General features: G+C 46.3%; 1 protein-coding gene and 1 pseudogene across 1 annotated transcript; one reads left to right on the forward strand and one right to left on the reverse strand.

Moving 5' to 3' along the window:
• Positions 1-555: 555 nt before the first annotated feature.
• On the forward strand, positions 556-4406 carry LOC147962129 (glutathione S-transferase 1 pseudogene; annotated as a pseudogene).
• A 624-nt stretch (positions 4407-5030) lies between these two features.
• On the reverse strand, positions 5031-14913 carry LOC147962130 (uncharacterized). The gene is made up of 6 exons (XM_087534062.1): positions 14753-14913; positions 12015-12337; positions 8019-10039; positions 6935-7222; positions 6783-6874; positions 5031-5283 (listed from the first exon to the last, which is right to left on the reverse strand). The coding sequence occupies exons 1-6, from the start codon at positions 14911-14913 to the stop codon at positions 5031-5033; spliced, it is 3138 nt and encodes a 1045-aa protein (XP_087390188.1).
• Positions 14914-16416: the final 1503 nt, after the last annotated feature.

Below are 16416 nucleotides of genomic sequence, written 5' to 3' on the forward strand. Positions count from 1 at the left end.
CCATGGGCGCCAGCTTAGGCGTTTCTTCAGGGGAGCGTTGTTAAACTCAGGGAGGCCGATCCGAACAGGATTCGGCAACGGAACATCCTCTACATAAAACCATTCCGAAGGCCAGTCCTTGGACGCCTTCTTTGGGGTTCCGGATAGGTATCCGGTCCTGGCGATGCGCCGTACTTCGGCTCCGCCCACTTGATATATGGACCCCTCTTGAGAACGGGGCACCAGGCAGAATATCCTCTTCCACAGCGCGAAATGAGCCTCAATACCCAAGAATAGCTCGCAAAGGGCAACGAAGCCCGCGATATGCAATATAGAGGCGGGCGTGAGATTGTGCAGCTGGAGGCTGTAGAACTCCAGAAGCCCATGGAGAAATGGATGAATTGGAAATCCAAGTCCCCTCATTAGATAAGGGACGAAGCATACCCGCTCTCCTTTGGAGGGATTGGGGGTGCTCTCCGCTTGCCCTCCGCCATTGTAGGTGGCGAGTCCGGCTCGGACCGGGACCATATAGTCCGGAGGGAGGAATCCCTTGGTCTGAAGCGATACTAGCTCGCTATGCAGGATGGAGCACTTTTCCCAGTCTCCAGGCTTAGGACTGGAGGGGCGAGAGGAGGGGTTGCGACGGCCGGCCATGGTGGAATGGACCTGTGCTGGATGCGCTCCGATGACTACTCGCGGAGAGGAGAAGGTGTGGTTTGGATCTAAATCCCCATCTCTTTAAATAGGCGGCTCATTTACGCGGCTAGGGGTGTAAGTGTAAAAAACACCCAGACTTTTCGTATTCGTTTGACGTGTGGAAGAAGGTCATTATTGGGCGCAGAAGCCGAGGAGCGCCACATTTACAAAAAGACGGACATTATTCAACAGGTACACGGAATTCGGAGGAGAACCCGCCTTGCAATGCCAAAGACAAACCGCGCACCGGACTCGTCGTCATTGAATCCTAGTTCGGGGGCTACTGAGGGAGTCCTGGATTAGGGGGTGTTCGGGTAGCCGGACTATGACCTTTGGCCGGACTCCTGGACTATGAAGATACAAGATTGAAGACTTCGTCCCGTGTCCGGATGGGACTTTCCTTGGCGTGGAGGGCAAGCTTGGCGATGCGGATATTCAAGATCTCCTACCATTGTAACCGACTCTATGTAACCCTAACCCTATCCGGTGTCTATATAAACTGGAGGGTTTTAGTCCGTAGGACAACAACTTCAACATACAATCATACCATAGTCTAGCTTCTAGGGTTTAGCCTCCTTGATCTCGTGGTAGATCTACTCTTGTACTACCCATATCATCAATATTAATCAAGCAGGAGTAGGGTTTTACCTCCATTGAGAGGGCCCGAACCTGGGTAAAAACATTGTGTCCCTTGTCTCCTGTTACCATCCGCCTAGACGCACAACTCGGGACCCCCTACCCGAGATCCGCCGATTTTGACACCGGCAGACCTAATGTTGAATTCGATTTTTTAAACCACCTTAAGTTGAATTCAAATGTATACTATTTCATAGCTAGCTATTTATAATGTTCATTGTGTAACTTTCGTATGTATAATGTGCTTTACACACACGACATGAACTATACTCACGTTTATATTTGATTGCTAAAGCGATGCATTGTATGGAGTTCAAAATACTAACTATGTGGATCAATTATGTCGAATAATAACATAGACATGCTCAAATTTGATAGAATCTAGATGTCTGATGGATCAATGACCGTTCCTTACGCGAATTGCAAATATCATGATCCCATCCTAATATTTGGATACAATTTATATCTTTAATCAATGTGTAGATCAGTCTTTTACGTGTAGTTTCACTCTCTATCTGTGGTCTCTCACACATGCTCACACAATCTCTCCTGAGGTGTCTTTCTCGCATACATGCTCTCGATATAACCCTCCCTCCCTCTCGTAACCATTTATAACTGTTTTCACTAACCTTTATCACAAGCACTCTTCCTCTCACAAGCATACACACACACACAATCCCCATCGACCCTTTCTATATACATAGACCTGCCTACGTGTCTCCTGTACGCACATTATCTTTAGGTCTGTCTCTCACCCATTGTCTCACATCTCTCTTCCTAATCGACGAGTATGATTCTAGCAGAGCATTCTGTAGGATGCCCCCTAAAGTTAGGTTGGATGAATAGTAATATCAGAGGTAAGGGGCTACCGTAGTCCGAGAAACCAGGGTTACAAATCCTAGCTGGCTTTGTCAGTAGACACGGAGTCCTTCACAATTCTGCTATCGTTGTCTTGTACGACAAGTCATCCATGGGTCTCCCTAAATGCGTCACGGGCCGACCAGTGTGGCGCGGGAACCGAACCAAGGGCCTCACCTCGACCCATCGGATCTCACGCGGTGACACACTCTCTGTCCCCAGGTCTCGTTATCTTCTCACACCCACACATACCAACACAGACACCACACAAAAAAAATCTCCTCGTGCCTCTATCCCCTCCCCCCTTGCATATACACACTCAAGGGAATCACTCGCCGTGACATCATATTAGTCTCTCTCTCTCTAGACATCTCTCATTTCTCGTGCTATATCTTCCACGCCCCCTCCCCCGCCGACCCCTCTATCCATGCCTCTCCCGAATACATAATACACACACATACCTCTCTAGGCCCTGCCAAATACATCAACTACACATTCACACATGTTACATCACGTACCCCTCTATCCATGCCTCCCTCGAATACATAATACACACACATACCTCTCTTCACGTTTATTTCGCATACAACATTCCTTTTGAATAAAGTATGGCCAAAAAATTATTTTAGAATTTCTACATATATACAACATTACAAAGTTATATGGAGGAGTATGAACGTTAATTTGTTGCATGGTGCCCACAATGATATTTATTCCGCACTATGAATTTTTATATTTTTATACTATATATAAAGTGTTGGAAATATGCCCTAGAGGGAATAATAAAAGGATTATTATTATATTTCCTTGTTCATGATAATTGTCTTTTATTCATGCTATAATTGCGTTATTCGGAAATCGTAATACATGTGTGAATACATAGACACCAACATGTCCCTAGTAAGCCTCTAGTTGACTAGCTCGTTGATCAACAGATAGTCATGGTTTCCTGACTATGGACATTGGATGTCATTAATAACGAGATCACATCATTAGGAGAATGATGTGATGGACAAGACCCAATCCTAAGCATAGCACACGATCGTGTAGTTCGTTTGCTAGAGCTTTTCCAATGTCAAGTATCTTTTCTTTAGACCATGAGATCGTGTAACTCCCGGATACCGTAGGAGTGCTTTGGGTGTGCCAAACGTCACAACGTAACTGGGTGACTATAAAGGTATACTACGGGTATCTCCGAAAGTGTCTGTTGGGTTGACACGGATCAAGACTGGGATTTGTCACTCTGTATGACGGAGAGGTATCACCGGGCCCACTCGGTAATGCATCATCATAATGAGCTCAATGTGATCAAAGTGTTTGACCACGGGATCATGCGTTATGGTACGAGTAAAGTGACTTGCCGGTAACGAGATTGAACGAGGTATTGGGATACCGACGATCGAATCTCGGGCAAGTAAAATACCGATTGACAAAGGGAATTGTATACGGGATTGATTGAATCCTCGACATCATGGTTCATCCGATGAGATCATCGAGGAGTATGTGGGAGCCAACATGGGTATCCAGATCCCGCTGTTGGTTATTGGCCGGAGAGGCGTCTCGGTCATGTCTGCATATCTCCCGAACCCGTAGGGTCTACACACTTAAGGTTCGGTGACGCTAGGGTTATAGAGATATGAGTATGCAGTAATCCGAAAGTTGTTCGGAGTACCGGATGAGATCCCGGACGTCATGAGGAGTTCCGGAATGGTCCGGAGGTAAAGATTTATATATAGGAAGTCCAGTTTCGGCCATCGGGAAAGTTTCGGGGGTTACCGGTATTGTACTGGGGCCACCGGAAGGGTCCCGGGGGTCCATCATGCAAAGGCGCATCCGATCTTTTAAGGGAGGGCAGCCTCGCCGAGTCGGCGGCCGTGGACGCGTGGCTCGAAGCCGAGTCCCACAACTTCGACAAGGCCATGTCGGCGATCACCTTCCAGTGCTTCGTCGTGCCCATGTTCATGGGCGGGACGACTGACCACAAAATCGTCGAGGAGAACCTGGAGAAGCTTAAGGTGGCCCTCAGAGTCTACGAGGAGCGTCTGTCCAGGTCACGGTACCTGGCCGGAGATTTCATCAGCCTGGCGGACCTCAGCCATTGCCCCATGGCTCACTACCTGCTGGCCAGCCCTTGCGCGTCGGTTCTCGATGCGTATCCGCGTGTGAAGGCTTGGATTGATGGGATGATGGATCGGCCAAGCGTGAAGAAGGTCATGGAGCTTATGGATGCGTCGTGAAAAGAGTTGTGTGGTGTGTGTACTTTGTGGAGTGGAAGTTGTCTGAGATGTGCCGGTGGAGATGATTTGTCTTGTTTTCAGTAACTGTTTTCAAGTTGAATAGTAAGCCGGATAAAAGCTATACTTCCCCTCAATCTCCTCAAATCCTTTTTGAGTGAAGTTTAACTGAACAAGAGGATTTGAACCAGGCGTCAAAGTATACCCAATTTTTATCCAAAGATCTTAATTATTTACACCCAACTTCGTAATAATGGCCCATCTCACCTCATCAGGGCATCTCCAACGCTGAGTGGCAAATTGGCTCCTGTATCCGCTTCCAAAACTATCATGTATGTCCGTTAGTAAAGAGTAATTTAAAATTCAAATAAAGTCCGATCCATAGCGCGTGCTGGATCATATGCCGATAACAATCAAAAGGAGGCAAGTATGCTTAGTTTTTACATGCCCCCTCACAAAAGAATATCAGTTCGGTACTCCGTGCAAAAAAAAAAGATTTTCTGTCCTGCTGGACGGCAATTCGAGCCTCCACGCTCAAGGTGCCGCCGCCACCACGTAGGCAGCCTCGGCCTCCTTATCCGCCGAGTCCTCCTTCTTGGTTGCCGCCTCCAGCTCATCTTTTTGCCACTACAACATCTTGTAGCGGATGGCTTGCACGACCATTCTTGCGTCGGTATCTAAAGCCTCCAAATTCAAGGATAACATCTTGGTGCTCTCCGCATCGGCTGCGACCCTCCCCTTCTCTTCGAGCATGATCTTCTTCCTTTCGAGCTTGAGCTTCTTCTCGGTCAGATTGAGGCTAATGGTCAACCATGCATCACACAACAACTCATCCTCCCACATGTTTTGTGACGTGCAACAAATTATTCCTTGTGATGTCCTGTGCATGGACTTGAGAAATGTTAATCAAAATTAATGTGCGTGAACCAAAGTTTTGGGCAATGCAACAAATTATTCCTGTGATGCATGGACTTGAGAAATGCCCTTGAGCTGATATGCATCACTTTACTTTAGTAAAAGAGCAGGCGTTTTCAAGGGTATTACTGCAAAAGTGAAAAAGTACATCAAATAGTCTGGTAAAATAACTAACAGGATGAATGCGAGAATTACAAGGGCTAGCCTGTCAAGGATGTCGGCAGCCTCGAGCAGCGGTGATGTAACTTTCGTTGAGTCAATGCAACCAGGCTGACAGCTGACTAAGGAACCACCAGGGTTGTAGGCAGAGCTGGATTAACCCAGCTTCAAGTTGGAGCCATCGCATTGCTTGGACCCTCTCTGCATTCATAATAAGAGGGATCAAAAGTGGTGTTAGCTAGCTTCACAACCTGAAACTCATAAATGAATGTTGGACCCCCTGCATTCAGAACAAAGCCGCCATTTCGAAGTGCGAGGTATAAACTACCATTTACACCAGTTGCGGTGTCACTGAAGTAGCCCATTCCTCCATTGAATGACAGCACCATTCCTCGACTGAACGTCGGCATGTTTCACTGCTTGTTGGTAGGCAACGTCAGTACCACCAAGGGAGATACCGTTCACGGCAACGATTAGAGGTCCAATGTTATCTAGCCGAATACAGAAATTAGGGGATTACAGTATGATGACATGCTATTGATTAAGTGGCATAATAGGCTTAGCCGCCGACATCAATGTGTTAAGCACATGGGATATAATCGGCGAAAGTCAGTAAGAAGTAGAGTGAATTCCAATTTATAGAAAATAGCAAACCGACACAAAGTCATTATCGACTCAAGTAACAACTATTTCGATTTTGTTCACAGCTCATTCCTAGCTAAGACATAACGGCGGGTAGGCAAACAACTTGATTCAGGTCTCAAAGAAGTGACGGCGGGTAGGCAAACAACTTGATTCAGGTCTCAAAGAAGTGACGGCGGGTCATCAAACATTCTCTGGAGACAAGCTGTGTGATTACGGTAGTGTCCTGAGTCCCGACCACCTCAGAGCTGCCAAATAGTATGGCTCTTACCTCTTATTTGATAGAAACACTGAAGCTATGAACATGAAACACTGACCTTGTATCTATCCACCCATGGCGATGTAAAAATCTCAAGGGCATCCAAAAATAGTGAGAAGTTGTACGCATGTGTGTGTTGCTGCCTACTGCGAACAGCCACACAGAGGCAATTGCCATCACAACCTGACGATTGAAAGTTGTCTGTGCCCCCCAGAGGAGAAACAAGTACATATTGGAAACATATCAAGCAAAGTTTGTTTTGTGCCACAGAGGGGCACCAAGTACATTTTGCCGATCATTAAAAAAAAAGCCAGTTTGTGTCCGCAATCTGCATGCAACAGCAGATGCATACTAACTAGCCACCACAAGGTGGCACTTATTCACGGTGGCCATGTTGAACTCACGGCATATCGGCGCCGATCAGCCCCTTGGCTTTGGCCACCAGGGTGCGCAGAGCTCCCCGCTCCTCTGTAACCAACCGCACGTATTGCTCCACCTCTGACAGTGCTTTCATCATGTCTTGTTCTGAATCCATCAGCTTTGTGTACCGTTCCACCTCGCACAACGCTTCCATCATCCCATGTTGCTTGAAGATGAATGCATAGCCATCACAGGATTCCACGATCGATAACGTGAGCTGAACCAGCAGCCTAGTCATATCTGGAAATTCATCAGTGCCCGGTATCTTGTGGGCCTTTAGTTCACCTACCAATTTCTCAACAAATTCTGCAGCATATGCAGAAGAGCTCAGTACGGGGGTAATGCCTGCACTGCAGAGTTGTGAAGCTAGGCAGATGAGTGCCTTCATCTGCTTGCCTTCTGCATTCACCATTTTCTCCAACACCTGCATATATGGTGCACCAAAAGTGTCATGTTGTGTATGATTACTCCATAGTTATTTATCAATTGGACGACAACGGAGCACACTAATTAGCATATGGAAAACATGGATTTGTATCCAAACTCAAGTATTGTGCACATCAATTGGCCATTAGGGGTAGCCCAAAATGGTAACAAATGTTTGCTTAACTAACTGGCTTTTTTACAGTCCGCCACTCTGGTTCTACTAATCTATAAGTGCCTGCTAGCTATCACATTTTGGTATCGATGTCTTCTGATTATACATTTCAGGTTACATAAGGCACAACTCTAAAAGGAACTAATTACTTGTAAGGAAATGATGATCATAGGAAATTTGGAATGGTGTGCATAGAAGAAAAACATTAATTACAAAACTAAAAGGAAAAACATGTTACGTAAAGGAACTAAAAAATACTAGCACATTCAAAGGACTCACCACTGTCAAGGTAGAAGACATGGGATTGTCTGAACCTAGATGGTTCAGCACTAACGAAACACATCAATTATCCAAAAAACGACATGCATGTGCATAGGTTTTTAATTCCAAATTAAAATATTGTGTGGTGTGCATATCAAGAAGCCACTAGGATTAATCCAAGAAAAAAGCAAAAAAATAATGTTTGCTTAACTAGTCCACCGCTCTTGTTCTGATCATCCAAGTGTTTGGTAGCAATCAATTTGGTACTGGTACTAAAAGCAAATCATGTTGTCTAACATGTAAAAGGGACTCATTTATAAAAAAAATTACTCAAAAGTGCTAGCAAATTCAGAGGACTTACCACGGTCAAGCTAGAGGACAGGTCTACATCTGGACCTTGATGGCGCAACACTAATTCCCTGGAGTTTTGGCACAACCTCTGAAGTAGACTTGCCGCTGGGTACATGTGCTGACCATGCTCAATCTTTTTAGCGAGATCCCCTATAAGGCCGGTTTCGTCCAGCATAGCAAAGCAGTTGATAGGGCACTCCGTTGCCAGAGCCGTGAGTGCTTCCCCTGCCTCTGCTCGCAATGGGTTTTCATCATCCCCAAGAAACTCTTGCACCAGCTTGCTGATGATAACCTGAAATGTCCCAATCTTCTGCCTTGTTTTCTTACCAGTGGAGATCCTGGCGATCTTGGCAATGATATTCATCACCAACTTGGATTTTCCTAGGGAGCTGGGGCTTCTCTCCAGCGTCAAGATCTTGGCGAGGTGGCCAAACAATAAAGGATTCTCAGAAAGCTCTTGCCGCAGTGTTATGCCGGTTTCCCCCTTGATGCCTGCAAGCCTGGCAACTAATTTCAATGCTGAATTGGCGACCTCTTCCCTCTGTGCTGCTGCTGTGCTAGGATTGCAGTTTATAAGGTCGATGATCTTTGGGAGGAGCTCCATTGCTCTGATGATTTCTGCGCAGTTATGGAGATCATGAGTAAGTCCTTCAAGGATTTGCAATCCCAGTGCGAGCAGTGACTCCTCATCGTTTGAGTCCTCTTCTGGATTTGACCACAGTTTCTTGATATGTTGTGAGCATGCACATATCCTGTATATTAGATAGCACCCTTCATGGTTATTTTGCGCTGCCTGGATTGAGGAGGCTTGTACTGCTCGCACGTTCCCTCCCTCAATATACAATGGTAAATAACTTGAACCATTGCTTGTTTGTTGCCTATCAACAAGGTCCCTTCTGCTACCATTCAGTGGTGGAGAACTTGCACCACTACTTAATTGTTGATCATCTGCATCACCACCATTGTCGTCCAGAATTTGAGCTGAAATATCTCGTGTCACCAGTTCATCTTGGGCATCAAGAAGTGAAGATATCATCTGCATGGTTCCAGGAATTCCAGAGATCCGTATATACGGAGCAATATGTGTGGTGACCTTTGCAGCGAATAGCCTGATATCAGCATCTTCTTCTACTGTCCAGCCCAGCATACTAATCAACGAGGTCAATGCCTTGGTTGAGGTTGTGATTAGATGGATGGGGTTTGTTTCAGAACTGGAGTCCCCCTTCTGTTGCTGCAAAAAAGAGTCCAAGATTCGGACGGCGGCGTGCTTCTCGTCCAGTGAGGCATCAGGGCTCAAGCGGTCCACAGCAAAGGTGACAAGGCCCATCTTGTTTGTAGCATCGAACACACTTTCTTGCAAGAAGGCTTCATAGGCTTTTTCATAGTAAAGATCAATAGATCCCAACCCCGAGTTATCTACGAGTCCACAATGAAGGGCCAGTGATCTCCGGAGCAAGAAGGAGAACGACTCTAGTATGCAGGCGGCCAAGTATAGTACTCCCTGGAACAACACCATTATGTTCAAGATCTTGGCCACTAGCTTGACATTTTCGTCACTAGTGTCAGCAACTTCTGTCTCCTTCATGGAAATCCAAATAATCGGGAGCATGATTCTTGCCAGCGCCATTGGAATTTGTAGGTTGCCAAGCACTGATGAAACAAGCATCACCATCATCGAGGTAGACTCAAACCAGGTCCCAAGTGCATAAACTTCCACAGCAATAAATGTGACACGCAATAGTTGTGCAGCCACTTTAACCTTTTTGTGATCCAAACAATTATCTCCTGGCGATACAACCCACTCTAGAAGATAGATACCAAACCACAAAGGAATAAGTGAGTAATCTGCCCAGTCAAAGTCACAATACTTTTTTGTATGGCAGTGTAAAAACCCAACTATTATGAGGGTAAGTGCTGGCCAAGGATGCAACAATATGTGGCTTTCCTTCTTGCTGATACATCCAATAAGTGCGTGAAACCCCATCTTGTGTATTATCACTAGTAACACCAGTAAGCCAAATAAATGATAACCTGGGAATGGATCTGATATGATTTCGTCAATGATATAGTTTCTCTCAAGCAGCCATAGGCAAAATGTCAGTATCGCTGCATTCGTACAATGCAGAGATCCACTGCCTAGCTCCATTCTTTTAAACCTGATGCCTTCTGTAGTCTTGTATAAATATTGGTCAGCCGAACTGCTTTGCTGGCTAAACGCCCTGCATATATACCCAATAAACATGCCAAGATGAGTATTAAACTACATACAAGTACGAAAAACATGAGAATCTGAACACTGAACACAAACGTGACAAAGATATATACTGAATGCAAGGAATCATAGCAAGAACCAATTCAGGATCCAGTTAGTGGAGGCTATTTCTAGAGCATTCACCCCGGAGAGCAGGTACCGGTGAACAAGACAACATGAAAACTTTTTCGAGAGTACTCACCCCGGAGAGCAGGTACTGCCGTACTGGTGAACAAGACACCAGTGAAGGCCTCAATGCCGGACATCCAGGACACCCAGTGCTCTGAGACTCCCGATATCCTCGTTAACAGATCCAAATAAATAGTCGAGGCTCCAAAAAACTGCCCTAGCTAATCTCATCCCAGGCATGTTTTCCCGCTGCATGAAGGCTGAGTTATGCTTGTGGAAACTAGGGCTTAACCCCATAGTGTAGTTCATCTAGCGTGTGTGTGGAGCAGCGAAGTCGCTTGTGACTTTCCCAGCATGAGCATCTATTGATTGCCTCAAAACTCTCTATTGCTCTTAGTACAAAAAACACACTATTCTAGCGGGTGTTCTCGACCCTGCTCGGGAGGTGTCGAAACCGTAGCCGCCGCGTTCCCCTTTCCCTGCCCGTCCACTCCTCGCCGCCGCAAGAGGAGGTCAGTTCAGGTGGACACACAACTGAGAGACGGGTTCTCTGTTTGTTCTATGGCTTATCTGATATTTGCTTGTAGCTTTTTTTGGCAGGAAGATGTTTGCTTGTGCTTGTAAGCTGTTTGGCAGCACTTTTTGTATCGGGTGTTTTTGTTTTTCTTTTTTGTTGCGGGTCGATGTGATTTATGGCGGGTTGATAGATTTGTGAATTTATTTTAAATAGCTTTGTTAATTATTTTTTAAATAAGGAATATATTAATATGGCGAAGATAAGCTTTGTTAATTACGCTTGGGCATGGACTCAGTTTTTGTAGTGAACAACGAGTATTCGTCAAACACACACATAATGGAGTAAATACTATTCCCGTCGTTCCTAAATATAAGTGTTTTTAGAGATTTCAAATAAAAATTACGTACGGATGTATATAGATTTATTGTAGAGTGTAGATTCATTCATTTTTACTCTATATGTAATCCACATTATAATCTCTAAAAAACTTATATTTACAAACCGAAGAAGTAGTATAAAACTACCAGATTTGAGGCTCCATTACAAAAAACTACCACAACACGTTTGGGGAACAAAGGCCTGCCACTTTTTGGATATTTTTTCTCTAATCGCACTGATGACCGCATTGCTCAAAACTAACCACGATTATGCATGACAGGGATGTCCCATTGGTCAGGGCCATGTGGCACAAAAGTCAATACTGTTTTGTTTGACCGTGATGACAGGTGGGGCCCACACGTCAGTGTCTTCACCCCTTTAGGACATTTTATCAAACACTTTGAGCTCACAGCACACCGGCGAACCTCAGTGGTTCTTGGAGCTTCGAGGACCATGTTGTGACCTAGGGAGGGGGCGGCGAGCTTGTCGGTGGGGTCAGAGTCATTGGGGGATGACCAGAGCCTCGCTGACATTGAGGAACCGGGGCGGCGGAGGAGTTCAATTGGTGAGCTTGCCAAGAGTGCTCGTTGACGCCCCCTCTCCTCGCAATGCCCGCATGAGTCAGGCTGCCGGTGCCTCCTATGTTAAGAGGAGTGCCCAGCATGGGAGCCAACCTCGCCTAGAGCGACGCAGACTAGAGCCGCGAGAGGCCATGACAACACGACGGGGACCGCGGCGGTGGAGGGAGAGCATAAGTAGGTCGTGGTTGCGGGTGTCATAGGCCTGCACACAGAGTGGCTCGAGCCCGAATGTGAGGCCGAAGAGCACGTTGTGGCCCGTGATCTTGGTCAACCCAATGGCGAGCGTGTCGCTGACGAGGTTGAGAGGGCCGAGGTGGCCTATGCAGAGCACAGACACCATGGCACACAGGTAGACCACACGGTTGAGCGTCGTGATCAGCGCCGCCATCCGCCACAGCCCAAGCAGCTCCTCTGCCATCGATAGGTTGTCGTTGCTGTCGGCCGCCCTTCTATGAGCCTCCGCCGAGCGCCGCCTTGCACGCACCCATGGCCATGGTGCCCGACCACCCACAGCCAGATACATGATGACGCCTGCCAGGCCGCGCCCCTCCCGTCCTCCACCACGTTCGCAGCCACCCTCAGACTCCACCTCCTCTGCACCGACCGGGCACATGTGTGCCGCCATCGCGACCATCCGCCTCGCGCACGGTGACAGACGCCCATGCAACCTCCCCCGGCCACCGAAGCCTCCCCATGCTCCGCTCTGCACCACCACCACAAGTCCACAACCTGCACATCCACGCCTCGACCATCAACTCTACGCCTCGCCTCCTATTGCCACACCTCCACGCGAGCTGAGCATCACCTCACCTCGACCAGCGGTTGCACCAAGCTCCGGCCTTGGCTGCCATGCCCAAGGCCACCTCATCGACGCCATCGCTGCTATTGTACTGCCATGTCACCGCCACCATGCCGGTGCCATCACCAATCCATGGGATTCGCCTCGCTGTCGGAGGAACTACTGGAGTGGCTGCCGGAGGCGGCGAGAAGGCAGGGAAGGGGAGGAGACTAAGCAGAGCGGTTAGTGTGGACTTGATTGGGGTTTCGTCCGAGGGGTATTTGTGGCGGACCACAGCCTACATGACAGACGCATCCAGACCTCCTATATCGTCTGTCCCATATGGGCTGGGTATGAGAGGTGTCATATAATCCGGACATTTGCCTTGCCAGGTTTAATTAGGTGATAAATTCGTGACTGGACAGTTACCGAGCCGCTCGAACGTTTGGTACTCCCTCCATCACGGTTTAGAAGACACAGTTAAATTTGCGTGTGTTTCCACAATAGACAAGGTTTAGGATGCATTGCATTTATTTCTAGTAGCTAATTAGTACTCCCATATACTATTTCTATATGCATGCATAGTGTGAATGCTATTTTTTAGCCCATCTCATAACCAATAGATAACCACCTAGGTCCCAGAGAATTTCCAAACACGCCTTCTAAACCGTGATAGAGGTAGTACGAATATGGAACGGCCGGTTGTAGATGCTCTCAGGGTTGCAATTTTAGGCCTAGCTCGGATAGGGTTTTCTGTAGTATAGTGGTGAAATATGGGGATCTATAATATATATACTATTACCTTCGCCATGGATACCTTCATAGCATTTTTTCATGAAATTTGCACGGAAGTAGATTGGGAATCCAAATTTGATATCCCTAAATTTTATTTTATTTTTGAATTTGTCTGGTATTTTCTACATTTAATATTCATATAGGGGTGTGGAGCACCCAGGAGCTCTTGTGTATTTTCCTATTATTACTTACTATTATATTCCTACAAAATTACACGCAAAAAAATATTCCTACAAAATGATATTTTCTACTCATGTAATCAGCTCTTGATGTATATGTGAGTTTTCCTTTTACTTTTCTTTTTAAAATTTTCAAATATGACACGTTCAGGCTCCAAGTGAATTGAAGTCATGTAACGCCTCGGTCAAACCAATTGGTTGCTAGTCGTTGCGGCTGAGATCTAGGCTAACTCAACAAATTAACACTAGTTTTTTCTGCGCATTTTGTGCCCACTCATGTGCACTCACTGGTTCACCCATCGTTCGACTGTCCGTTGCGTCTGAGTTCTAGACTAGCACAGACCGACATTAGTATTTCAGGTGCACTTTGTTCTCACTCACGTGCATCCGGAACCAACTTCCGAGTCGGTCACTCATCCTCAAATTGCTCCAAGCCAAACACGCTTAACTTTAAAGTTTCTTTCGGACGGGCTCCCGAAAAAGAAGGTGCACCTTGTTAATATGAGTAGTCTATCATTCCTATTAAGTCGGGATGTCACAAGTCAAAACACCTCACCTAGTGATCAGACTACTATGGAAGTTAAAGAACATAACAAAATTTGCAGTTTAAGTATGGCATAGAAGGCCGACAGTGCCAACAGGGCAAACAGTATGTGTACAAAGGAGGCCGGTATGAACTATCAAGAAGAAAAATTACTGTGTTCTGAAAACAAGTACTAGTTCTAAACGAAAATGCTAGACTTACGGGGCTTGGCCTATGGACCCAGGTTACGGGATAAGCTGTTCTAATCTCATTGATTCTATCCCCCTGATTTTAGCTGAGGGCCCAAAATCGTGATGAATGCTAAGTCTCCACCTCATCCTAGTGGCGGAGCCAGGAATTTCCTGCTCGGTATTCCTTGGTATTCATTTGTGCGATACAGTAGCAATATGGCAACAAATATGCAGCAAGCTAGCAGTAGTATATCAATGGATCAGTAATTCTTTGGTATTCCATGGAAGTCCAAGGAAGACCCCTGGCTCCGCCACTGCCTCATCCCCGTAACAACTTTCCGTAAAATCTCCCCGTAGCTGTAGCAAAGTTCAGTTCTAAACACTACTAAATGTTAACCAGGAAATTGAAGGGTTTTACGTACCTGTAAGACTCCAAGAAGATTATCACAGTGGCGACCCAGAAATCCTCGGATATCCGGACCACCGTCGCCCAGATGAATGCTATGGTGCCAATTCCGTTGCCCACCCTCTCTAGCATGGCAATGAAGCGGAGAAAGCGGTTGACCAATTTCTCCGCTCTCATCCTCGACCCTCTTGGCCGCTCGCTGTTAGTTTGCCGCCGAGCTCCAAACTCACAGTCAATCCCTTAATGCTGGTTTCCAACGGAGGTATTGTTGGTCAGATTTGGTTTGGTCTTATCACATTCCTGCCCACCAGGTTATATACACTACATGTCTTTCGACTATAGTAGTGGTGCCTGGGGTACTGCTCCTTTATTCAATGACTAAAAGTGTGACCAGTTACCAGTACGAGTGTAACCATAAGATACTAGCATAGTTAAACCTCTCTGCAAAGCACAGTACACGGGATAACATACAGAAAGCCCAAGGCCATCTTTCGCGGCAGCACCCAGGGTGCCTCCCCGCCCTCGTACGTAAACTTGCACTAGATTCGAAAATCCTTACCGACGGCCGGCGAATGACCATGCGCGCTTTTCTCCGGACGCACGATGTTCATAGATCTGGTTTCGCGGCAGTACCGTCGCCAATGCCAAGCAGTGCAAAATCGAGCGTGCTGCATATATCTCTCACAGGATTGTAAATTTATACTCGCGACATGCTCAAGTAGCTAAAATTTAGCCGGTCCACTTTGAGAGCGTACGCCGGGAAATCAGCCAAAAGTCATGCTCGAAAGAGCAGAGTCGGTGTCATGGAAGGAAACCGTTAACATCAGACTACGGATTGAGGAGCATTTGGGAGATTGGTTAACCAATGTAATCAACACTATTAGTACACCCGAGGTACCTGAGATTTGATACAAAGGTTGAACACAAGCGATGAATTAGGTTTTGAAGATGAGATGGTGCTGATGAAGATATTAATGAAGATGATTATCCTCACGGTGATTGAAGCGTTGGTGATGATGAAGGCTTCAATTTCCCCCTCCCGAAGATAAATTTCCCCAGCGAAATCGCTCCGCCAGAGAGCAAATGCTACCGCTCTAGTTCAGGCCTCGAGATGACGGTGAAAAGTTCCAAAACTCTTCTGTGATTTTTACTAGGGCAATGGATTTTATGGAAAAGCAACGTCATGAGATGAGCCACCAGGGGCCCACAAGGGTAGAGGGCGCGACCGGGGGGTAGGCTGCATCACCTGTCCTTGTGGATGGCTGTTGGGACCCCTCTGACACTTCTTATTCTTCATATATTCCAGAATAATTATCTAAAAATCCACAATTCATTTTGAGCTCCAGAGAATTGCTTTGTCTACTAATGCTATTTTAGGTCTAGAATTTCAGTTGCCGGCAATCTCCCTCTATTTTTAAGATATAAAATGCATTAGAAATGCACCATAATGTGAAATATAAGATTGCGGTAGGCTAAATTATAGTAAGAAATAATGATGCAATGGACGTATCACCGGCCACCGATTAATGCCCATGAACCAGCTTGCCCTTATGTCCTTGAAGTAGAGCTCTAATGGGGGATGAATCCAATCTCCATTCTCCTTATGCACATGCCTGAGATGACCGCAGACCATAGACGACATAATCGAGGTCTTCCTCAACAGTGGCGAGTCGCCATCGA

This window comes from Triticum urartu, chromosome 7A (assembly GCF_056163025.1).
Source record: "Triticum urartu cultivar PI428250 chromosome 7A, HENAU_Tu73, whole genome shotgun sequence".
Classification (NCBI taxonomy): Eukaryota; Viridiplantae; Streptophyta; class Magnoliopsida; order Poales; family Poaceae; genus Triticum; species Triticum urartu.